The sequence below is a fragment of the Neolamprologus multifasciatus genome, chromosome 11, assembly GCF_963576455.1.
Source record: "Neolamprologus multifasciatus chromosome 11, fNeoMul1.2, whole genome shotgun sequence".
NCBI lineage: Eukaryota > Metazoa > Chordata > Actinopteri > Cichliformes > Cichlidae > Neolamprologus > Neolamprologus multifasciatus.
This window is the reverse complement of record NC_140449.1, coordinates 5,537,968-5,562,209: the sequence shown is the minus strand read 5'-3', so window position 1 is coordinate 5,562,209 and position 24,242 is coordinate 5,537,968. Positions and strand designations below refer to the sequence as shown.

General features: G+C 40.9%; 2 protein-coding genes across 4 annotated transcripts; one reads left to right on the top strand and one right to left on the bottom strand.

Moving 5' to 3' along the window:
• Positions 1-1,852: 1,852 nt before the first annotated feature.
• Positions 1,853-21,873, top strand: zdhhc3a (zDHHC palmitoyltransferase 3a). 3 transcript variants are annotated; one of them, XM_085178419.1, is made up of 7 exons: positions 1,853-1,980; positions 3,808-4,231; positions 4,426-4,550; positions 9,725-9,821; positions 10,025-10,106; positions 13,096-13,226; positions 20,235-21,873. In XM_085178419.1, exons 2-7 carry the CDS (start codon positions 3,890-3,892, stop codon positions 20,439-20,441), a joined length of 984 nt encoding a protein of 327 aa, XP_085034545.1. In that variant the 5' UTR covers positions 1,853-1,980; positions 3,808-3,889; the 3' UTR covers positions 20,442-21,873. The 3 variants fall into 3 exon arrangements, with proteins under 3 accessions (XP_085034545.1, XP_085034547.1, XP_085034546.1); XM_085178421.1 differs by lacking the exon at positions 20,235-21,873 and adding an exon at positions 14,475-20,025; XM_085178420.1 differs by having other exon boundaries at positions 1,918-1,980; positions 3,770-4,231.
• LOC146507671 (transmembrane protein 42-like) lies at positions 21,379-24,241 on the bottom strand. The gene is made up of 3 exons (XM_085178441.1): positions 24,047-24,241; positions 22,960-23,106; positions 21,379-22,822 (listed from the first exon to the last, which is right to left on the bottom strand). The coding sequence occupies exons 1-3, from the start codon at positions 24,239-24,241 to the stop codon at positions 22,679-22,681; spliced, it is 486 nt and encodes a 161-aa protein (XP_085034567.1). The 3' UTR covers positions 21,379-22,678.
• Between the last annotated feature and the right edge of the window lies 1 nt (position 24,242).

Here is a 24,242-nt window from a genome sequence, read left to right as displayed (position 1 = left end):
CACCCTGTACACCCATGACTGTGTCACCTCCAACAAAGATAACATCATTTTGAAGTTCGCAGACGACACTGCAGTGATCGGTCGCATCACTGGAGGGGGACGAAGCGGCTTACAGGAGGGAGGTGGCAGGTCTGGTGTCATGGTGTGAGGACAACAACCTCACCCTCAACACTGACAAGACAAAGGAGATGATCGTGGACACAAGGAAGAAGAGGAGGCCTCACCAGCCGCTGTTTATCTGGGGCCTAGAAGTGGAGAGGGTGAGCAGCTTTAGGTACTTGGGCGTCTACATCTCTTAGGACATCACCTGGACACTGAACACCACACAGCTGGTCAAGAAGGCTCAGCAGCGGCTGTATTTCCTGAGGAGGCAGAGGATGGTTCTACAGCTGCACACTGAGCACCTGCATCACTTCATGGTACAGCAGCACTACTGACATGGACCGCAAATGCCTGCAGAGAGTGATAACAACTGCGGAGAAGATCATCCGGACTGCCCTCTCTGCAGAGCATCTACCATCGCAGAGTCCAGAGGAGCGCTGCCTCCATCCTCAAATACCCCACACACCCCCAACACGGACTGTTCACGCTTCTGCCCTCAGGACGGAGGTTCAGAAGTGTGAAATCCAGAACATCCAGACTCAACAACTCCTTCTTCCACACTGCAAACAGACTCTTGAACAGCTGACCTATTTTTGAACAGTAATAATAATTTTTTTTGCACATCAGGTCATCCTGCATATTAAGCCAGCATATTAAGCTTATGCTCTTTTGCATACATCTCTGTTTCACATCTCCATATTTTGTCTCCTTTTCTGTCTTAGTTTATTTATTTATTTGTACTATTGTATTTATATGTTCTATTTCTATTGTATATATTAATCGGCGTCTGTGGGTGGACAGCAAAGAAAGAATTTCATTGCACAGAGAAATGCCTTTTTCTCTTATGACATATGACAATACACACTTTGAATCTTGAATCAAAATCAATTAGATAGAAAAGTTAATAAAAAAAATTAAAATAAGAATGTATTTAAAAGTTATGCAGGATGTGTGAAACTTGAGTGAAACTTGCACCCACCCAACCCCTTGATTGTAACACATGTTCATATGTAGTCCAGCTTTAACAGAGGTCTGTTGTTTAGTGTCCTAAAGTCATAACCTTACCATTACCTTAAATGTTTTTTTAAAAAAGGTAAGTGATAGGATTCCTGGCTTTATTTTTACAGCCTTGAGACCATCAGTTTTTATGTGTTTGCACTGCCATAAATCAAATGACTCTATTCACTACTGGATATTCAATATGTTCTCCCATATTAGCTTGTCTTCATTGACACACTGTTAAACTCAGAATTAAGTTTAAAATCTAAAAATTACAAAGTTATGAATAATCAGACCTCATAGTATAATTATCCTATTGGAGCATTTCACTCTCAAAGTAAAGGCTTCCTTGTGATTCCTTAAGTTTCTAAAAGTAAAAGGCCAGCCAGATTCCTCTGTTATCAAGCCCCTCTTCTGTTGAAACAGCTCTAAGTTTGGGTTTAGGAGAGAGACACTCTCTCCACTTTTAAGACTATGCTTAAACCTTCATTTTGTCTGGATCCAGCACATAGTTGGAACTGAATCAGATAAACCTGCAACGTCCCTCAATTAACATCCCTTCGTGCATTTAAATGCCACTACAGAATGTCATTAGCCTTTGTGTGCTCTTTCCTGTAGACTGTGTTTCGTTGTGCTACACTCTCCGCTTTTCTTATCTAAAACTGATTTAATAAATACTCGGCCTTGGTACTGAGGCAGATACCAGAAATAGGTGCGTCTTGGACGCGTTCTCTGACGCGTAAAACTTCATCGTGGTTCCATTCGCTGTCTTCTGTCTTCTACGCCACGACGTCATCATGAAGGGGCGGGAGCACGGCGTCGAGTGGGTAACCAAACAGCAGCAGGGGAGAAAGCCACCGGCGGATGCGCATCGTTCAGGTGAGATTCAGTGGAAGATAATGATAATTAAAATGAGGTGAAGGCATTGATGCGCTCTTTGATTCCTCCTGTTTTGCATGTAAACGGAAGGACTGTTATATAAATATGAGAAAACTTAGACGCTTACGCTGATATGGTAGCTACGTAGCTAGTATTAGCTAGCAATGGGCTGACGGTAATGTGTCGCTCGCTGTTAAGCCCGCTTTCCATGTTTCAGCACCTTATTGATTTTAATTAGAACAGGCAGTAAAGTAGTCTTCAATAGATTTTAATAATGTTACATTATTAGCCCGGTATTATCGCTCTTACGTGGCTGAAGGTAAAGCTGCTACACACATGGCAGCGAAATCGTAACTCCTTCGCCCATGAAAACAGGATAATCAGGGAACCATCGAGCCACATTTTTTAAGGTGACTGCTCGATATGTACTTTGACAGCTATATTACTGTCTTTCACTCAGGTCATATACATCATCCCGTTATCCAGCTGTAACTTACACGAGGATTGGGTCTTGAATGGAGAAGTGTTGCATTAGGTCACGATAACAGTTTGCTACCTTTCAGTGACCTTTCACTGACCAGACATTTCGTGTGTTTGGTGGAGCTCCAGGTTGTGTAAAACTGAGTGCAGAGACAAAGCTCGGACATGCAGCTGGCCAGCTTTCACTTCTGAGGAGTCGGCTGAAGAATCCTGTGGTGTCCGTAGAAGAACATCCACCATGTAGAGGATTCCTGAGTGCTGTCTGAATGTTTGATTAAAAACTCTTATGCCTCTTTTCCTCTAGTAATGTTGCAAACATGCTCAAAAGAACTGTGTTGATAGTTTTTGTGTAAACTGACAATTTATTTGTCCACATACCCAGTCACGGCAAACAAGAAAGTTCGGTTTCAACCGACATTTCTTGTAACACAAGGGTTTGTCAAAAATCTGCTTTGTCATTCCAGGTGTAACACTGCACATGTGCAAAGCTCACATTTCATTGTTCAGTGATTAGTTGATAACACCAAATTGCGCATACACTAGGTTTTAATGGTTAGAAATGTAAAGGAAAATATCAAGGCTCTGGTAGTGATCTGACTTTTGGAGAAATAGGATTTTTAGTATATGTGTAATATTTTCTAATTGTTAGAGCTCAAAAAAGTTAATAATAAGCTGATATTGGCTATTTGCTGAGTTATGCCAGGTCTTGGCATTTATGTAAGCTGATACATCAAATTTCATAAAGTAAAGAAGAGGAGATAGATACTAGGGTTTTCACGATATTAGAATTTGAAACTTGATACTGATATCCAGGAAAATACTCAATATCAGTTTTGTAATGCATCCTGCAGCAGTAGCAGTAATGGTGAAGAAGTCATAGTTTGAAAAAGTTAACTTGTAATTTTCCCAAATACAAGTTAATTTAACAAAATACGTATTTAAGATGATATTTAGAGGTTCTGTTTATTTCACAAATTGTTTAGATCATCATGACAGATTGTGAAAAAAAAGTATTTCAGAGCTGAACAAAAGGGTGCAATCACCACCACAGTGCCTAGACATGAGATCATTTAATCATTGTAGCATTATGGAAAACTTACAAATGAACTTTAAATAAGATGTGGAGTTAGTTGTATATAATATCAAAATTAAAAAAAAATGAAGAAGATATATATAAAAAAAACCCAACAGTCACTGTGAAAGACTGAACCAGTCACTGCCTGCATTATAAAACTGACCTGACAGCTGGCGGCTAAATTTTTTGAGTTTTTGTTCTTTGTGTGTTTGTTTGTTTGTTTTAAACCTTCAGCTCGTGTACCTAATCTTTGAACCATCCTCACTTCTTAGCATGCGGTGACTGAGGCGGAGGCCTGAAGGCGCTGTGGGTCCATTGGTGGCAGCAGGAGCAGGAATCCAGCTTAGATGAAGGATGAAGAGCCCGGTGCACAGATGTAGGGATGTGGAGCATAGCCGTGGACAGTCTGGGGCTGGGGGAGGAACCAGCTGCCTACAGGAGGAACAGCGCATCCCCATCTCCAAAGACGTCATCACTTCCTCCTCTGCCTCGGCCATGTGGTTCATCAGGGATGCCTGCGGCATTGTGTGTGCCATCATCACCTGGCTGCTGGTCTTGTACGCTGAGTTTGTGGTGTTGTTTGTGATGCTGTTGCCCTCCAAGAACCTGATGTACAGTATTGTGAACGGGACTCTGTTCAACACTCTGGCCTTCCTTGCCCTCGCCTCTCACCTCAGGGCCATGTGCACTGACCCTGTAAGTCAGGTTGCATTGGATTATTCATGCATGCAAATTGTTTTAATGCTCAATGTCATGCTGACACTTAATGCTCTTTAGCTTTATAAAGTTCTGATTAATGTAGCAGACATTTAATAAAATGACCATTATGGTGATTAATGAGCTGCACATATAACTGAGATCATCTACTTTATGCACATGTTTCCTGTTAGGGGGCCGTGCCAAAAGGAAACGCCACTAAGGAATACATAGAAAGCCTTCAACTGAAACCAGGACAGGTGGTCTACAAATGTCCCAAGTGCTGCAGCATCAAGCCTGACCGAGCACACCACTGCAGGTAGGGCAAAAAGGATGCGAAATTCCCACTGCTGCATTTGACATTCACAAACTTAGTCCTATGCATCGCTTTAGTGCAGTAACGTCCCCGATTTTAACCTTTCATAAACTGGTGCAATTCCCATTCTCGGAGGGAGTGACCGAGGTTACTTATTTCTAGCTGCAGCTTACAGATAGAGCCCAACCGATACAGGATTTTTGAGACAAATACCATTATTTGTTCATTTAAAAATCTGATATCAGGTGATATTTTTTTCTTTCTTACCTATGAAGTATAAACCAATTTCCAGAACATTTGTTGTGTGTAGCTACTTATGAGTCCTTACTAAGATAATATGACAGCGGATTCTAAAAATAGGTTTTATTGTCACATCAAGTTGTGGATTACTTGTTTACACTGTGCCACACTCTCCTCAGATCAGAGTCCCTCTGGTGGTCAAAGTATGCAACATCAGCCCTCTAACACAGATGAAGGGTGTTTTCCCTTCTCTTGCTTACTTTTCATTTACTGGCTGCTATAAACACATACAAATGCAGACACTAAAATATTTGCCTATAACAAAAGTGGTGATATATTGGTCAGGCTGTATTTACATTTACCCTACATTTGGCCTGCAGGCCACATGCAGGCAAGTTTGAAAAGAGAACTAGTTGTAGAATACACTGAATGTGTTTGGGTGTGATTGCTTTTAAAATGCAGATGTTGTGGTTTGTTTGTTTTTTAGAACCAATCCATAAAGCAACATGAGTGACTAAATAAAGTAACAGACAGTTACAATAAAAGCATATAAAAAAACAGGGTGCTACCTTTGTGAGATTCTGTTGTAGTTTCAGCCTGTTTGAAGGTTAAGAGTTTGTTTTTGGATTAAATTTAGAATTAGGTTTAGGTTCAGACGAAGGTTTGGCTTAACCTGGTGGTTACAGTTAGGGAGCAGAGGTTACACAAAGATAGCCAAATAAACATTTGTGTGTGTGTCCCTACCAGTCAAAAGTTTGCACACACCTTCTTATTTAGTGGTTTTTCCTTATTTTTACTACTTTCTACATTATAGATACAAACTGAAGATATCGACTATATGAAGCAAGATATCGCAGTTATGTAGCAAATAAAAATAATGTCTTATATTTTAGATTACTCAAAAGTAGCCACCTTTAGCTTTGTTGAGAGTGCTGCAAACCCCTGGCCTTCTCTCAGTGATGTAGTCACCTGAAATGGTTTTCACTTCACAGGTGTGCCTTAGCAGGCTTCATCTGTTGCGTTTCTTTCCTTCTTAATGGGGTTGGGACCATCAGTTTTGTTGTGTAGAAGTCAGGTTTGTACACAGCTGAGAGCCCCTTTTGACAACTGTTAGAATTCATATTATGGCAAGAACCAATCAGCTAAGTAAAGAGAAGTAAGAATCTAACATTACTTTAAGAACTGAAGGTCAGTCAGTCCAGAAAACTGCTAAAACTTTGAATGTGTACCCAAAAACCATCAAGCGCCCCAGGAAGAGTGAGCTCTGCTGCTAAGTATAAATTCATCTGAGTCACCAGCCTCAGAAACCGCAAGTTAACAGCACCTCAGATTAGAGCCCAGATACATGCCACTCCATTCCGGTTTGTGTTTAGTTGGACCATCATTTATTTTTCAACAGTACAATGACCCCAAACACACATGGCCTGGCCTCCACAGTCACCCGACCTAAACCCAATCAAGATGGTTTGGGATGAGATGGACCGTAGAGTAGGGATGGGTATTGATAAGATTTTCATGATTCCAATTCCATTTTTGATTCTTTATTGATTCTATTTAAAAAAGGAGAACACTAAGGTCGAATAGCTTAGAACTTTGTTTTTTATCTTCTCTTTGAACAAGATAGAAATTTAGGAGTAACATGGCCTTACAAACCCAACAGTGAGATCTTAAGAGATCCAGCCTACAGCTCTTCAATGGGGTGTCACAGGGTCCCCAGGAAAAAAAATTGTAAATGTAAAATAATAAAATAAATATTCTTCTGTAGCAATTACACAAGATATCCAGTAATGTTCCTGCCTACAATTAAACACATTCACTTACCGAAAATTGGGAGCATCTGCTGTGGCAAATAGGTTCAAGCCTTTTACCACAAACTGAGTCACTGCTCGGTGACATTCGTCTATCCTGGCCTGAAAGGAGACGCTAACGGTAGACTGCAGCAAGAACTGCCAGCATCTGAGCCAGACTCTGTCTGTCTCTCTCATCATGGTCACCTAAATGCAACGCAAAGTAATGGCAGGTTTTAATGCCATTAGGTTGTAAGGCCATACAGGTTGTAATAAGGCAGTTCGCGCTAACATAATATGCACTGTTAGTTGATTATTTACCTGCCGCATTAACGGGAGAAGACGTGCAAACGTTACTGCTGCAGCTGGGTTGAGATTCACGAGTCCAGAGCGGAATTAAAAACACAACATGTGAGCAAATGCTTTTGCATATTCGTAGTGTTTCCTCCCTTAAATGAAATATCTACTTTGCAAGTATTGCAAGTTGCCCTGTTGTCATCCGTTCTCGTAAAGTATAACCAAACTTTTGTGCGTTTGAGCCGCCGTGTTTCCTGCCAGGTAAATGACGCTCCGCAATGTGGTGACGTCATTCGGGGCGACTGGAATCGATAAGGGAATCGTTTGCAAAAATGGCAAACGATTCCAAGGAATTGAAACAGTGGGAACCGGTTCTCAGCAAGAACCGGTTTTCGATACCCATCCCTACCGTAGAGTGAAGGCAAAAAAAATAACAACAAGTGCTCAATAACTCTGGGAACTCCTTCAAGACTGTTGGAAAACCAGTTCAGGTGACTGCCTCATGAAACTCATCAAGAGAATGCCAAGAGTGTGCAAAGCAGTAATCAAAGCATAGGGTGGCTATTTTGAAAAAATCAAAAATCTAAAACATATTTTGAGTTATTTCACACTTTTTGTTTATTACATAATTCCATATGTGTTCATTTATAGTTTTGATGCCTTCAGTGAGAATCTACAATGTAAATAGTCATGAAAATAAAGAAAAACAATTAAATGAGGTGTAGATGTTACAGTTATACAATGAAAATAAGAAATGGCATAGTAAAAAACACTTTATCACATACCTGAAAACAAAATCGTACGACTTTGTATAAAGTACTTTTGCTATTGTGTTTGTAGTTGAATTCCCCTGCAATTTCAATTCTTCTTGTTCAGTGAGAGAAATATAGGCTGTTTTGTGCTTGAACAAGTCTGTTGAAGTCAGATTCAGTGTTTGGAAATGTGAAGGATAGTGGAGAGGTGATGATCACTGAGAGAAGCTCTGCATTTGCATTTGTTAAACCTCTTCACTGAGTTTGTTCACATATCAAAGTAGATCCGAAGAGAACCAACATCTTCTCTGTCTGCATGTGAGTAAGAATGTTGTTCTCCAGTCGGCTTGAAAGAAACTGCAACTTTCAAATGAAGGCCTTTACCAGGCTTTATATTTTATGTGCATGTAGGCCCTTGCTTTTCAATTTGGTGTTTAGATCATGCATTAGTGTAGTGTAGTTCAGGATTTCTCTTCTATCTGCATCTCAGACCTCTAAAATATCTTTACCTTTCTTTCTCCAAAACTCTTAAATTTCTGCTCTTATGTCCCATACTCTTTGTGGCGGAGGTGTGGTCCCTGACTCAGCTGCAGGGGAGGGGTGGTGCAGTGAGATCACGGGGCAATGCCGTGGTGGTTGGTGACATAGGTGTGTGACGTTTTTAGTTAACGATATCTCTCTCTCGGTGAATTTTAGTGAACCCGGGGCAGAGAGTGGAGAGGTCAGAATGCAGGTGCCGAGCCGAGGAAACAGACAGAGAGACTGTCAGTAGTGCGTGTCAGCAATAAAAGAGGAAATAAACCCAAACAGTGCGTCTACTTTTGGTCACTCTTCACACTCTTCATCACTTGGCCCTGTATGAGTCACTTGACAGCTCTGTGGTAGCCTATGTCACCATTTTCAATCAAACAATGTGCAACTAATTGTGATTCAGTGTTCTCTCCCTGATTACATCATTAACAGGGTTAATTTTTTAGCACTTTCACAGTATCTTCTGCAAAAATAACAATTTCAGTCACTTTGTCTTGCATCTGCTTAAAAGCGCCCACATTTGTTTCTCTGTCAGATTTGGAGAGTAATCACTTGTAACACCTGTTAGTTTGTAACATTTTAGTCCAGGCTTGTTCAGGCATGTCTTGAGCCACCCTCACATCTCTCCATCCTCTGATTTCCTCCGGTTCCACAGTTCCTCTCTTGGCATCTTCTGCTTTCTCTAGTTTCACAAAGACACAGTGGAGGTCCTTCTGACTTTTTCTATACTTCTCCATCAGCACTCTCAAAGCAAACGTCACATCTGTAGGGCTCTTTTTCTTCATGAAGCCACACTGCCCCTCACTGATCCTCACCTCTCTTCTTATCCTAGTTTCAACAACTGCTTTCACATAAGTTAATGGTTTGGTTCATCGTTGTACATGCATTTAAAATAAAAACAGCATTTCCCTTCAAAATAAAACCAATAAAGTTATATTGTGTTTTCCCACAAAACTGCTGAAACCTAAGTCATGCTCAAATGGAAATCTTACCCGACAGCATTTGGTTGCTAAAATGCATCAAACTGCATGATATATACTTATTTAGGTTTGCATCCTAATTTCCCATTTACCTCATGTGGGCTGCATGTAGCCTATATAGAAGGAATATACTAGTAAGAGAGAACAACTAAACAACTTCAAATTCAGTCACTTACTCAGTTTCCTGTCAGTACCAACTACTAAAGTGGATTCAGTGAATTCTTGTTGCGATAGGCGATGAACAAACACACAGAATAGTATAGCTTATCGGGCCTTTATATTTTAATTATGTTCATAGGCATGATTGTAGTCACAAAGCACTAAAGCAACATATTAAATCTTCTCAGGAAATCCAGTAATGATTTGCTGTTTGCACAGAACACCCAGCTTTAGCACCAGCCTTACCACCAGCTTCCTGTTTGCTCAAATGCAGAGAATGTAAATCCTTAAACTTCAGTATTTGCATTAAAAACCTTCATTTTTTTTCAGTTTATCCCATATTTCATGTTGTCTTTTAGTTTCTTTATATATTGACAAAACGTTTTCATCCTGGTTTTCAGTGGAATTTGCGTCTTGCGCTTCTCTTACAGTGTTTGCAAACGCTGCATACGGAAGATGGACCACCACTGTCCCTGGGTCAACAACTGTGTTGGAGAGAACAACCAAAAGTACTTTGTGCTTTTCACAGTAAGTCCACTGTTAGTCTGTAAATTGACGGAAAAACACCCTGAAGGTTACGCCTGTCACATGATTTTTAATCATAAAGTCACCAGTTGTTGCTGAAGAAATGGAGCACAGTTTCTTGGTAAACGCCACTCTGTTTGTGGTTAGCCTGTGTTGTCAGTTCCTGCTCATTGTATCCATTTTCTCATTTTTCTTTTTTAACCCAGATGTACATTGCACTCACTTCTCTCCACTCTTTGGTCATGGTGGTCTTCCATTTCCTCTACTGCTTTGAAGATGATTGGACGAGTAAGTGCTTTTTCCTTGTTCACAGTTCTCTTTAGCCTTCAAACACATAAAGAACAGAGCTCTAGATGTAAATAGACATCTTCCCTCAAACATAACAGTAAAAAAAGAAATTTGCTTGATTTTATATTTTGTATTTACATACATAACCATCTTACAATATTCTTCACATTAGTTTCCATTTCTTAAAGGACCATATATCTGTTCTTGTGTTTATCCCACCCTGTTTACATAAATGGGGGACAAAAAAACAGAAACGCCTTCTACAGCCACAAAAATCATTGCAATTCAACAAAGGGGGGCAAAGGCTGGCTCGTGTGGTCAGTAGATGAGCTACGCCAAATTCCCCTGATCTCAAACCAATCGAGCATCTGTGGGATGTGTTTGAGAAACAAGTCTGATTCATGGAGGCCCCACCTCACATCTTGCAGAACAGATACCACAGCACATCTGTCGAGTGCATGTCAGGACTGGGGAACCTACACAATATTAGTCAAAGGAGCTTGCAAAGAAAAGCGTCTGGACTTCTTTAAGTTACTTGAAGACACCTCTCATTCGAGAAGCTTCTTCAGTTCTAAGGTCAAATGGTGGAGAGTCCCAGATATAAACCTAGTGGGAGTTTCCCCTCACAGAGGGACAAAAGGACCCCCTGATGATCCTCTAATCGCCTGAGACAAGGTGTGAAACTGGGTGTGGGTCCCAATCAGCCAGAGTTTCGGGTGAGTTCATTGTGAAACCTGGCCCCACCTTATCATGCGAATTCCTGAGGTCAGATGGCCCAGGATGTGAGTGGGCGTCAAGGCGTCTGGGAAGGGAACTCAAAACTGGATTATAGATGGCAGAGAGTTGGTGTCGTAAACCACCGCCTCTGTTCAAAGATGGTCGCTCACAGTGGACATAGATGCTTCTTTCACTCCTCTTTCAAACCATCTGTCCTCTCTGTCCAAAATGTGAACATTGGCATCCTCGAAAGAGTGACCTTTATCTTTAAGATGCAGATGGACAGCTGAGTCTTGTCCTGTGGAGGTGGCTCTTCTGAAGAAGCTTCTCGGATGAGAGGTGAAACGTCTTCAAGTAACTTAAAGAAGTCCAGATGCTTTTCTTTGCAAGCTTCTTTGACTACGATGACCTGGATGACTGAGAACCTTCACAGACATACACAATATTAGGCAGATGCTCATAATGTTGTGCCTGATTGGTATACATATATGATCTTCATCCACTTTCTATCGGTTATTCTATTCAGCGGTGCTGGGAGGCTGGAGCCTATCTTACCCCACTGCATCTACATACAACACAAAATCAAAGCTGCACATTTTCCCTCTGGTCTATAGTGGTGTTTGTCCAGCTAGATTTTTTTCCATGTGAATTGCCCAGTTTTGAAAATGTTGGCTTTTTTTAGTTTCCAAAGTTATGACCCAGGCACTGCAAAAAAAAATAATCCACAACTTCTTATCCATAATCAAGGTTTATGGAATAACCGCGTCATGAGGAAAGAGGTCTTGTTGCTGAGCTTTCAAATTATTTTTTTGGTGGGCTTTTAGCTTATCAATGCAATTGCTATTTAGGTCCATAATATTCAAGAGAATTAGGGCTGCCACAAACGATTATTTTGATAGTCGACTAGTCACCAATTATTTTTGCGATTAGTCGACTAATCAGATCATCATCCATTGGACGTAAAACATACAGCTTATTGCACCAGCAGCATCTGCTCTTATATAACTATCATTAGCTTACAGCTTTAAGTGTTTAAGGTATGTGCTAACTAAAAATAAAGGCAAGATGATAGTTTATTAAATTTTAATGAAATTTGCAGATTGTTTCAGTGAAGTTTAATAAACTCCTTGCTATCTAAAATATAACGGGACACCGGAGTAAATTCTCGAGCATCTCACACTTCTGATGATCAGCTGTCTGCTTGACGTTTATTCAGCTGTGTAAAAACTAAAACTGTAATCTCAGCCAAACAGATTTACTCAGGAACAAATAAAATACTAAAAAAAGCCAAACAATAACATTTTTAAGTTATCTAAGTGACTCATATATCATGTTTAACCTGAGTAGCGAAAGAGGCGGTGGGTTTGAAAACGATTCCGGTGTTCTCACGGCTCTAGTTAGCCTAGCCCCCGGCTAGCCATCGAGCTAGTGGGTAACAGACGTCTCTGAAAACGTCGGAGCACTTTTGAAAATATGTGGTGTCTTGATAAACTGAGCAGATATTTGAGGTTTACACAGTTACATTCTCGCCTGAAAATATGTTAAACGTTTATTTTGTGACCCAGAAAGAATAATGAGAGTAATATTAAAACTAACTAGCTGCCGCCATTGTTGACAACTGTTCTGGGCCGCGCTATGAATTATGGGACACAGCTTCTTCTTCGGGGTTTAACGGCAGCTGGCATCCTTGTACATGCAGTGCTGCCATCTTCTGTTTCAGTCCGTTATTACACTCTTAAATCCTACTACTTATTCCTGCGTCTTTTATGATCTTACAAAGCTTCAAACGATGCGTCGACTATTAAATTAGTCGTCGATTTTGATAGTCGACGTAATCGTGACTAGTCCACTAATCGTGGCAGACAAACAATCTGGACATACATCAGACCACAGGCTAGAGGAAAGGATCATTTTGGGCCATCAGACAGATATTTATGTCCTGCCACTATAAGTGTCATTATATGGCAATGCTTGCAACTCCTTAGGACAAATGAAAATATGAAATATTGTTGACATGAGTACATCTTGTCTCTATTTCTTTGTTGTGACATTTATTTTCCTTCCAGTTACTGATGCCGTAACTTCCTGATCCCATACAATAGTCTTTAAGAAGTTGACCTAAGCTCATACTTGCTGGCTTCAAAGCTTTGCATCATCACTGTAGAGCTGCAGGTGGATGCAGTAGTTTTTTGATAGAAGTGCAGCAGTTCCTCTATGAATCTCTTCTTTGCCCTTTCACTTCCCTGTGTCCACCTCCCTCCCATTCCCCCAGAGTGCAGTACCTTCTCTCCTCCAGCAACAGTCATCCTCCTCATACTCCTGTGCTTTGAGGGCCTCCTCTTCCTCATCTTCACCTCTGTGATGTTCGGCACCCAAGTCCACTCCATCTGTACCGACGAGACCGTAAGTGACCCAGTTTACCATCCTGTTAACCACCTCCTTTTAACTCCTCTGTGCTTCAGGACTTCTCCCTGCTGCTGCAACTCTCAACTTCTTTTAACATGAATATCTTTAACATCAGCTGACGTCTCTTACTCTGCAGCAGAACTTCAACCCTAAGTGCCTTAAAAGCAAATAATTTGAGTTACACCTACCATCATATCAGAAATTGCAGAGGTGGATCATCGACTTCTGTAGAGCCTGATTTGTTTTTGCAACCAAAGGAAGTCACCTCCTACTGGCTGTTTTTCCATCTTTTTTATGACAGAGTGACAATAACAATGCCTTAACTCCAACCTGGCAATGTTTAATTCATACTGTCTTTTAAAGTATGAGGCAACTGTGTCTGTCACTGTTGCAGTATCAATCTGTAAATAGGACCTTTCCTCACACGAGACATTTAGACAATAGCAACATTTCAGTCCTTTCCAGTAGTAATTCTGTACTCCTGTGCTTCTTTCTGTTGTGGAGATGTCTCATGTAACAAAAGGTTCATTAGCCTGATTTATCTATACATCCATCCTCATCCTTCTCCCAGTGTTACTACCCCTCTCTCTCTCACTCACTTTGTCTTTGGTGAGCTGGTTAAACTGAATAAAGTCACAACTTTTCACAGGCAAATAGTGCACGCAGCTTTGTGTGCATTGGCTAGCTCACTTTAATAAAGGAGACTAAAACACACATGCAAAAAAAAAAAGTTTACCAGTTAAACTGCTGAGCAGAGTCCAGATTTTACACCTGCTCATTACCAGTAGTCTGCCCCCTGGTGGCGAGTCTAATGTGCCGTTCATGAAGGGCAGGCCTGTATGCAATTTTATAATAAAGGTGCGTTTGTCAGTGTATCAGCGAAAGAAGGAATCTCTGTCTTCTGAAGTTTGGAGCTGAAATAATCAAGCACACAGCGCCTGTGTGCATGGGAAGCATAGCTCACCAAACCAAACTCTCCCTGTTTTCAACTTCTTTTTGTCTGCAACTCCAGACCTTATTTATTATGAAGAGAGGGCGTTAGCATACACAGGGCTGTGCAACACACAAGGGAAGGGCACAACATCGGCTCTCCACTGTCCTAACTCACCAGCGCCTGACGTGCAGCCCGCGATGATCTTATTTTTATCTTTCTAATACAGAAATGGGTATTTGGAGTTTGTGATTACTGTGATCGCTGGGCCGCAAAAGCACACCAACTGAAGTTTGGTTGTCTCTCGTTTTCAGGGCATAGAGCAATTGAAAAAGGAAGAGAGAAGATGGGCTAAAAAAACTAAGTGGATGAACATGAGGGCGGTATTCGGACACCCTTTCTCCATATTGTGGTTTAGCCCTTTCTCCACCCCCGACCACGGGAAGGCTGAGACCTACCAATATGTGGTGTGAAGGCTCAGCGCAGGGAGTGATCAAAACCAAAGTGGGAAGGCCTGCACCCCCCCCCCCCCCCTCACACACACACACACACACACAGCTCAACGCGATTCACACTGTATATCCCACATTAGCAATGGACAGCTTTTCATGTGCTTTTTTTGTGTTGCCAACTAAGTGCTCTATACGTTTTCTTTTTGTGTTGCCTTGAGTGAGTCGAGTTGCAGAGAAAAAGAAACACTTTACAGTCGTGTTTGCAAACACTGTGATGGATCTGTTTGTTTCTGACCTGCTTTCTTTCTCCTCTATCAGAAGCCCCTCTCTCTCCTTACGGTTTCCTTTTTGCTTCTCCCTAAAGGGTTAGTTCAGCTAAATTATAAAGAAAAAGCAGGTATTATGTATTTCCTGTAATTGCCAGCTAATTTCATTACAGTGAAAATAGGAAATGATGTATAAGGTGAACAAAAATGCTTCATAAACTGGCGAAGCACCGAGTTTTAGGACATTTTAAGGACTATTTTAGGGTAAAACTGGCTGGAAACTGCAGGTCTCCAGATTATATTAAAATCACACATCAGGGTTAGAGTTACTGTAATTCCACATTAGCTGTTCTGATGCCAGTAGAGAGCTTGGTGGATTTTTTTTAGATGAACTGACCCTTTAAATATTACTCAATGTCAGTGTGTTCCAGACATGGACTGGATAAAGCTTTTAAATGGGTCTACTCAGGAATGGATTGTTTGAACCATTCAGTAATCAGACCCACGCTCAGGCCGACCCTCTGTTATAGTGCTGTACATAGCACATCAACATCTTGCCTTTGTTACAGTGGGATTTTTCATAGTTACTGAAAAAAATCTCTCAAGAATCAAATGCAAAGAAAGTGAAAGCAAAGACACAAAGCTCTCATGTGGGCTAGTTACACTTAGACGAACATGTCAGTGGACTGAAAGTAAAACTCCATTAATTAGAGAATGGGCTGTCCCTCGGTCTGTCCTAACTCAGATGTTATTATGACTGCTGTTGACATTAGGTATTACCGCCTGTTGAATCTGTGCATCACTGACTGTTGTCTAAAAGTAGCTGACCAATGAGGACGCAGCACTGTAAGCCCAGCCATGAGAACTTCACAACGGTGGCGCTCTTGTAGTTTCTATGTATGTTCTACCTTTGAGTGTTTTTGCTCTTCTTTGATTCACTTTTTTCATTCTGGGGAGATTTTTTAAAATTTCATTATTAGGACAAAAGTTAATCCCAAGACTTTTGGTCTGTTATGTTTGTGATGAGAGTTCTAATAGTTCCCTTTTCTTCCCTATTAGCAGTGACTTTCAGATTGTCTCATTCTTACATTCAGGGTGGAGTTGAAAGCAGTTTTGAAAACAGCTCTGTTATCTCATCATGTAAAAACCTGCACATTACACTGCATTTAACCGTTTGGGTTCTCATTAATGTAAGACTACACGAGGCAAGGGATTGCAGTGGTACCAAAAAGCAGAGCTGATAGCCTGCTGTGACTAAAGGATAGCAGATGTACTGAATATTTAAAGTGGGCTTGTTATGCTCATTCCCAGCTCCACAGTTCCATTCTTGGTCTCTGTTTTCTTTAAACTGTGAATCATGCAAAGCGAAGCTAGTAATCTTTATTTATCCTGTGAGGGACCTTCGTGCTCATCTGAAACGAGGTGGTGTAGTTCCCTACCTTTGAGGCAGCCCTTTCTCAAAACCAACTATATTCTGATTGGCTGCCTCTTGTAAAAAGAATGTTTGAGTTGGATGGAGCTTCTGTGTCCACAGTCAGAGCCAGAGAGCCATGTTAGAGAGATCCTCTGTCTTTGACATCAGACAGAGGAAAGAGTAGAACAAACTGTTTGAAACCGAGTTTAGAGCAGTCTGAAGTCTCCCCTCATTATTTGAAACTTATTTGATATAAGCACCCAGCATAATAACACAAAGTATGGCTCAAAATAAGGAAAAGCAAAGCAAATTAGGTCTGATTTAGTAGCTGACCCTTGATCAGCTATTGAAAGTCCGTTTTGGAGGATCTCTGTGATTAAACAAAAAAGACCAAAAAGTCACGCTGCAGCCTAATCATCATGTTTTCAGTGATTTTTAGCACCTACAACATTGTCCCTGTTTCCTCTCTGATACATGCTCAAGAAAAACAAAGCCTCTTGGAGCACAGAAATGCATCTTATTTTTGGCTAAAACAAACCAGGAGGTTTCTGTTTGTTCCAGCAAACAGAACCAGATTCTCAGTGTTGAAGCTGGCAGTCTGAGTTCTGCTAAAGGAAGGAAAAGGAAAGCCTTTCAAAGATGTCGACCTCAGCCTGTCTTTAAGCAGGAAAAACATGTGGGTTAGAATGATGCTGACAGTCTGTCAACATATGTTCATTCTGGTTTTTGTTTTTTATGTTGATGGGGTTTTTTTTGTGTTATTTTTTTTAAGAAAGGTTTAGCCTCCTACAGTAGCCTCCCACTAACACTCTGTTTGCATGAATACGTGCCAGTGAATCACAGCTCTAAGCCCATGTGGTGTTTTGATGTTGTGAGCGTGTGCCAAATTCAATAAAACCCACAATTCTGCGATTATTTGGGAACCCTTTGATATGAATTTGCTCTGAAGGGACACTGGCTTCAGTTTAAAATCCTCTTCGCTGCCGGAAATGTATAAAATCGTGTTCGGGGTTAAAGAGAAGACGTGGATTTAGAATATTCATTTCTGCACCACGCCAGCCTACAAAGCATTTAACCGAGGTATTAACATTCACTATTCAATTTAAAGTACTTAAAGAAGAAGATTTAATTTCACTTTGTATTTCTTTGTATTTATCATTTGAGATTTTCTCCTGGGTGAACTGCTTTGTTCCAAAGTGTGCGGTTTTATTCTTCTATTCTTTGTTTACATGATATTGTGTGTATCCTTTGTTTTTGAATGCATGGTACAGCTGAAGGCTAGTTTAATTGTGTATGTGAAACACTGCTGGTATGATGAAGCAGCTGAGTGACGGCAGAGATTATTATTATTGTTTTGTTTTGTTATTTTTACAGAAATTTTAATTCTTTCTAAATATTCTGAAGAGATTTCAGCACATGCACAGAGAATAAATTCTTCTCAGATGCAATGCAACAACTGTGTTTGCTTCCTTTTTGGAGGTGCATTTATTTACTTTTGCCTGTCCCTTTATTTTATGTTCAAATAGTAATACCGGAGCAGATGTGGGTTTTTTGTTGGGGTTTTTTCCTCCTTCTCCCCCGTGCACACAGTTCTTATATGGCCCTCACATCCCGCATTTTCCCTCCGTCCTTGTCTTCCATTCTGCTCCCACGTCTGGGATCCTCCTCCCCCCGATACTGTGTCCTCTCCTCACTCATGCATTTTTGCTTTGGTTGATAACTCACTCTGCCGAAAGCTTTCCGAAGCAGACAGCCCTTTGTAATCTTGACTGAGGTAAGCTTGCGAACAGCAGTCACATTGGCCGTCCCATCAAGCTTGACATGTCACATGTGTGCACGCTTCAATCAGAAGGCCGACGTGTGCTTTCAGTTCCTCCTTTGCTGTTTTACTTCAACCAAACGGTTTGAATGAATGAGTGAGTTCTGTCTGTAATGTGATGCATGTGCCATCTGTTTCTTTTTGAAGTGCATGCCAGTCTTTTTGGACAGCAGCATGAAATGTTGGGCATGTTTCTTTAAAAACAAATTGAATAACATGGAACCTAAAGCATTTAGAGGACACTGTTAAAACTCATCAGAAGTCATGCTTCTAAATTCTCAGTTGGTGTTAACTGTTACTTGTGGCCATGAAGCAATCTTTGCACCAGTACACTAGAAGATGGCTGTAAAATCCACTGTTTGCACTGCATAAATATAAGTCCCAAAGTTGAAACTAATATTAGATTCAGCCGTCTGAGTTACCCAAATGGATCTTTGATTGTCACTAAAAATACTCTGTCAAGACTCAGGTTGTTTTGGGTTTTTTTTTTACATTTAAAACACAAAATTCCCAAAAACTACCTTCAGTGGCATGTACTTGAGTTTCTTAGCTAAGCATAAAGACTATAAACAGGGCACCTGCTAGCCTAACCCCGTAAGCACTCTAAAGCCCACAGAACTACATGTTGCCCCAAAAAGTTGATTCTGTTCATTTGGACGTAGCGTTTTCAGTGGGAGAAACGCTTTGTCACTCATCCAAGTGACTTCTTTAATGTCAGCTGATTGCAGGTTTATAAAACAGTACCTTTGCACAGTGACTGAAACCACCACCGTCAGGAGTCAAGGAGGCAATTTACGACCATCTATGAATTGAGGAGGGGGCTTAACGGTACCTCCTACCGTCTTACAATGCTGTGATTGCAGCCAATCCCCAACTCTCTGTGAATGGTACTCATGACCATTGATCAATGGTTTTTGATCAGCGGTGATAACAAATTTGCATATTAATGATCAAAAAACTCAACTGCCCATTGTTCGCCATTCAGTCATTATGCAATGATGCTTGGATGAAGCGTTTTCAGTGGGAGAAACGTTTCGTCCAGATGAACAGAAGCAACATATAAGGATTTCCTTACCTGGATGATTGAGCTTGCATCCAGATGAGTACATGTTGTTTTAGGTTAATATCTTGGAACACAGTCCTTCTTAAATAACTTCTTACATTAGTTCTAGAAGTATCTGTCAGCGTTACTTTTTGCCATTATACATTAGAAATCAGAACTGTTGGCCATCTTGAAATGAAGCCTAAAACTAACAAACTGGAGGGAAAAACAATCCTATTCCACCTTCTCAAAGTTCAGGGTGACCTCTTCAAGTGCCTTCTGTTTGGACAGCAGTCGTGAACCCCAAATATTGAGTCTACTTTAATGAATGCCAAACATTTTTGAAGCTGGAGCTTCAACACCCACCCACACATTGGACATCAAAGCCAGAATCGCATCCAAAACTCAGACATTGCGTATTTATCAAGCAGGGCTTTAAAGACTCCTTAAAAATGACTGATTTAGCACTTCTAGAAAGGCTGACAAGTTTTGAGTGGGAGCCCAGATGAAAGCATCATTACTGTTACTGTTGTTGCTTCCTGCATTAGCCTAAGCCTCAAGACAAATGATTACCAAGAGGGCATCCACTGAAGCCTCATTTACTCCAGCTGGACTTAAATGTGCTTTGAGACAGTCAGCCAGTCCAAATATGTCTCTGGTGCTTTGTTGTAGGAACAAAGACCTGTAAAAGTAATCACATTCCCATCAGCCTCAGCTGCAGATCAGTTTAGGTGTTAATTAGCAACCATTAGAGCAGCTGGCTCCGCTGCCAGTCCTGTTCTCTTTGCTTCCTGGCCAGTACACACAGGCAGCAATGACAAGTAACTCTTTAAATTATTAAACCCTCAACCTGAAGACTTTGTATTTTATTTTTTTACGTAAGCTGGACATGTTTAAGTGTCTGAGGGAATAGCACAAAAAAGCAAAACCATCACATAGTAACATACTATCACCAGTTTTGTGTTGTGGATGTCATTGATGGTGCATGCAGGTGATCCCATGCAGTGCTTTTTTTTGTTTTTTTTGCTTTGTTTGTCTCTCTGCTCCTTCACCTCAGAACCTCACTGTTTTTTGTCTGCAGGGGATCGAGCGGCTGAAGGGGGAGACGGGGAAGTGGGGGAAAGTTCCGTGTTGGGAGGCCATGCAGATTGCATTCGGAGGCCCCTTCTCACTGTCCTGGTGCAGCCCTTTTTCAGGCTTGAGCTGCAAGAAGAACCCTGAGGACCACGTCGCCATCCCCCAGGGAGAGATCATCGAGGAGGATGTCATAGAGATACCACTCAACTAGCGCCACCTGCTGGGGAAAGCATAAATTGCAGACTGGCAGGGTTTCTTGACAAGCACAAAGATATTTTTGAAACTGGACTTTCTAAATGTTGAAAAACGGCCCAGAATTTATTTTTAATTATGTCTGCATTTTTTTATGTACAGGACCTTTTTCTGGATATATTACCTTTTACAGTTTCTGTTCCTACCTTGAGTGTAGCCATGTGATAGGTGTGCGGAGCACCCATTATCAAACTTTAGTATCTTAGCTTAATACTTGCACACATAAGTGAAGGTCTAATGTGCATTTTAAGGATCTCATATTTCTCTACTAAATCTGCCAAACCTGCAGCATTTTCCTGAATTTGTCTCTAGGAAAACGCTGTGAGGACTCAAAGCTCAGTCAGCTCAGTGTTTGGAGAAGAGACTACTGTAAAGTGCCTCCCTGAGCTGCCTCAGAACACCACTAACAGCAGCTCTGCTCCAGCACTGTAGCACAAACGGTTCCTTTCAACCTTCTTGCCTTCCCCCCAGATTTGAACAGCCAGTTTCACAGATAACGGTTAAGCCTACAAATACAAACTCTCCATTTGGAAAAAGGTTTTTAGTCTAAGATTAGGCTTGACCCATGTCTGAGAAACTAGTTCGAGCTCACCTCGTGCCTTATCTATCTTTACTGAGCAAATGTTTGAAACACTACATTGTTTTATTACTCATCTTGATTCCAGACTGTCTCAAATTGCCATTTTCATATTTCTCGCTCCATTGCACATGTGGGAAAAGGGCAGTAGATGACTTCATATAGAGGATTTTTATTGTGCGTGTATGTAAGCTGGAGGATAAGGGCTTCTAACTGCTAAATGGCTGCTGGACATTATGGGATCACTTATGTTTAATCATGTTTACATTGCTTTAATAATCTACTCATTGTGTGGGTTCCTTCCTCGTATGAATGGTCATTCTTTTTTGTTTGTTTGTTTTTTTTAATCTAGTGACAAATTATTTGTTTGTTTTTAGCAAATACATCTGCAGTGTTTGAATTGTATACCAAAAGCTACTGACAGTCCAGTTCAAAACTTAATAGGAACATTTTTTCATACTGCCTTATCATCTCATCTAATCGACTGCGAGAAAGGAAAAAAACATATTTATCAACGTGTCAGAGCACTCCTTACATTGTGGTACATCTTATCACCTGTTGTTTTTCTGCACTGATTCCATTCTGTTCCACTGTGACCACTTTCAGCTCTCCTGCTTCGATGCCTTTGATGATAGCCAATCACAGAAGACAAATACAGCTGTTGTGGTAGAAGTGTGTATCATAATTGGAGAAAACATTACACCTCATTTGCAGCTGAGGCACAGCTAAGTGGTCTGGAATAAATGGGTGTTCAGACAGAACAGCAGGCATGTTGTTTGTATTGTCCCGGGGGAAACACGGTGCCCTCAAAATTTTCATTCAGTTTAATTTGAACAAAACAGATCTGCACACCGGAGTTTGGCTTTATCGTTTAGTAGTTGTCACTGACCCATGTGGAGAGGGTTTATTTTGAATTTTTACCTCCAGCCTTTAATCATTACGCTTCTGCCGACTACTGGAGCTGGTCATTTGCATAATTTTGTGTGAGCTTTCTAGCTTTTGTGAGCATTGTAAGGTGACATATTCAGCTGCAACTAGTTTGAACTAGTCGACATTAGCACATGGTGAAGGTGGAGAAAACGTTTCCTCAATTTTCTGGGCGTGCAGTCTTCTCCGGTGCTATCCCTAAAAGTACCACAAGGTGGTGCCAAACTCAAATCAATTGACTTTCTAATCATTCTCAATTCTTTAGAGTAAATTTAGCATGGTTGTGAGATGGCTATTCTTCTGCACAAAATATGTGGTATTTAAGTGCCCTCATTTGTTCAACTTCCATTTTATTTATAAAAATATTCATTTCCACTCAGTATTCCAATGCAGAGCAAGTCACAGTGTGGTTTGTAATACATGCATCACACATTAAAAAATCAACTTCCACACAGGTACAAAAAAATAATAATATGAGGGTTTTTTGATTTTGTGCAAGTCCCAGGAACCCCTCATTTTCTTAAAGAATCAGAATTCAGTTGAAAGTCCATAAAAAGGCAGTTGTTGTTCGTCTTATAGGAAGAACTCTTAAAAAGTATACATCAGTCAATTCTGCAGGCGGAGAACCTGACAGAACTGCTCTTTGAGTCAACAGTTTTAAGGCTGCATACTTGGAGCAACTCCAACATGCATTACTGGTCCTTCTTGTCTGCTTCCTGTGGGTGTGTCTGAGGTGCTGAACCATGAAGCATCAGCAGTCCACACAGAGTGAGAGAGATGCCTGCCCACCACAGAGTTGCATGGCTCTCTCCAAAGAAGAGCCTCCCTAGCAGTCCCTGGACAGAAGAAGAACACATTCACTATAAATATAAAACAGTAATCTGAATGTTGAATGCAAAGTCAAAATGTTCCCCTTTTATTGTTAGAGTGTTGTGAAAAAATCTAATTAGTTCAGCATATGTAGAGAGCTTACAGAGGAAATGAAGTTGGATGCAGTGGTCGTGACAGTGGCCCTGGCTGTAGAGGTGGAATGGCGGAGTGCCTTGGAGAAGGTGGTCCACATGACTGCATTACAGGCGAATAGCAGGCCGCCGCACAGCAGCCGCAGGGGGATGTGGAGCTGTAGGCCAAGGTATAGCAAGATGCACACGAAAACACAACTTTACCCTCTGCAGCAAAAATGTCACGGAAACTTGGCTAAATACCAGAACTGAGTGCAGAACCTTAGTTCAGATTCCCTACCTAAACAGTGTTTCTCCATTTCCAATTATGCATGCCCAGGAAGAACATATCATATTACCTCACAGCCTACACTTTGACAAACATGCCTGTTTAATGACCAAACCCTTTAAACCACCACCACAGTTAGACACAGAAAAACAATCATACAGCTGTTAATCACATTAATTTTGACTATGTACCGGCACACGCCCTAATTAATGGCAATACTAACACCTGTTTGGCTTATGTTTTAAAGCTAGTTACTGAGAACAAAACTATCAGCTTGCATCATTAATGAATTAATTTATTATTCATATTAATCGGCAACAGTTTGTGCTCGTCTTGTATTAACATTCATTTAAGTCACAGAGCTAACCTTTAAGTACACAGTAATTAAATGTTTAAGGTATTTTATGGAGGCTTTAAGAGGCTTCTGATTACTTGCATGAATATTACTCCAAGTTTTTACTGTTTTCTACCGGTGTAACACCGGCTGGCTGCCATCTTTGTTTGGATTCGGAAATAGAGTGGGTGGTAGTAGTCGGAAACGAGAAAACTCTTTAATAAATTCAGTGGAACAGGGGCTATTATGATTGATATTATGATCAAGGGGCTTTAGAATAATTTCTGAACAAGGATATGCGTAAAAAACAAACAAACAAAACACCTTCCTCGAATGTTTCGAGTAACCCGAACTCGTACGAACAGTAATAAGTGGCTGGTAACTGTATGACGCTTTTCTGCTGTGAAAGACGAGGTTTTGTGTGTGTGTAACCAGGCCAAGGAAATTAGATATTTGTAGAAATACAAAAACAAAGATGTCAGAGAGTCAGTGTCACCCAGTCACAGGCTGCGCTTCCACCAGGTGTTTGATTCCAGTCGCTCAGCCGCGTCTCGCACATCTCTCTCAGGTAGCTCGCACCGAGCGACAGCTTAGCTGACAGAGAGGCAGTAGCTGCCAAAAAGCCCGCTAATAACGCATAAAAGGACCCTGAAAACATTCCCGAACTCGGCTGGTTGTTAGAGGGCTCCATG

Bases quoted from the DNA above. Each gene is read 5' to 3' on its own strand.
- zdhhc3a (XM_085178419.1), top strand. From the start codon at position 3,890: ATGAAGAGCCCGGTGCACAGATGTAGGGATGTGGAGCATAGCCGTGGA. The intron at 4,232-4,425 runs GTAAGTCAGGTT...GTTTCCTGTTAG, and splicing joins GGGCCATGTGCACTGACCCT to GGGGCCGTGCCAAAAGGAAA. The intron at 13,227-20,234 runs GTAAGTGACCCA...TTTTGTCTGCAG, and splicing joins CCATCTGTACCGACGAGACC to GGGATCGAGCGGCTGAAGGG.
- LOC146507671 (XM_085178441.1), bottom strand. From the start codon at position 24,241: ATGGAGCCCTCTAACAACCAGCCGAGTTCGGGAATGTTTTCAGGGTCC. The intron at 23,107-24,046 runs GTGACACTGACT...CTTGGCCTACAG, and splicing joins GAAGCGCAGCCTGTGACTGG to CTCCACATCCCCCTGCGGCT. The intron at 22,823-22,959 runs GTAAGCTCTCTA...TCTTCTGTCCAG, and splicing joins CATCCAACTTCATTTCCTCT to GGACTGCTAGGGAGGCTCTT.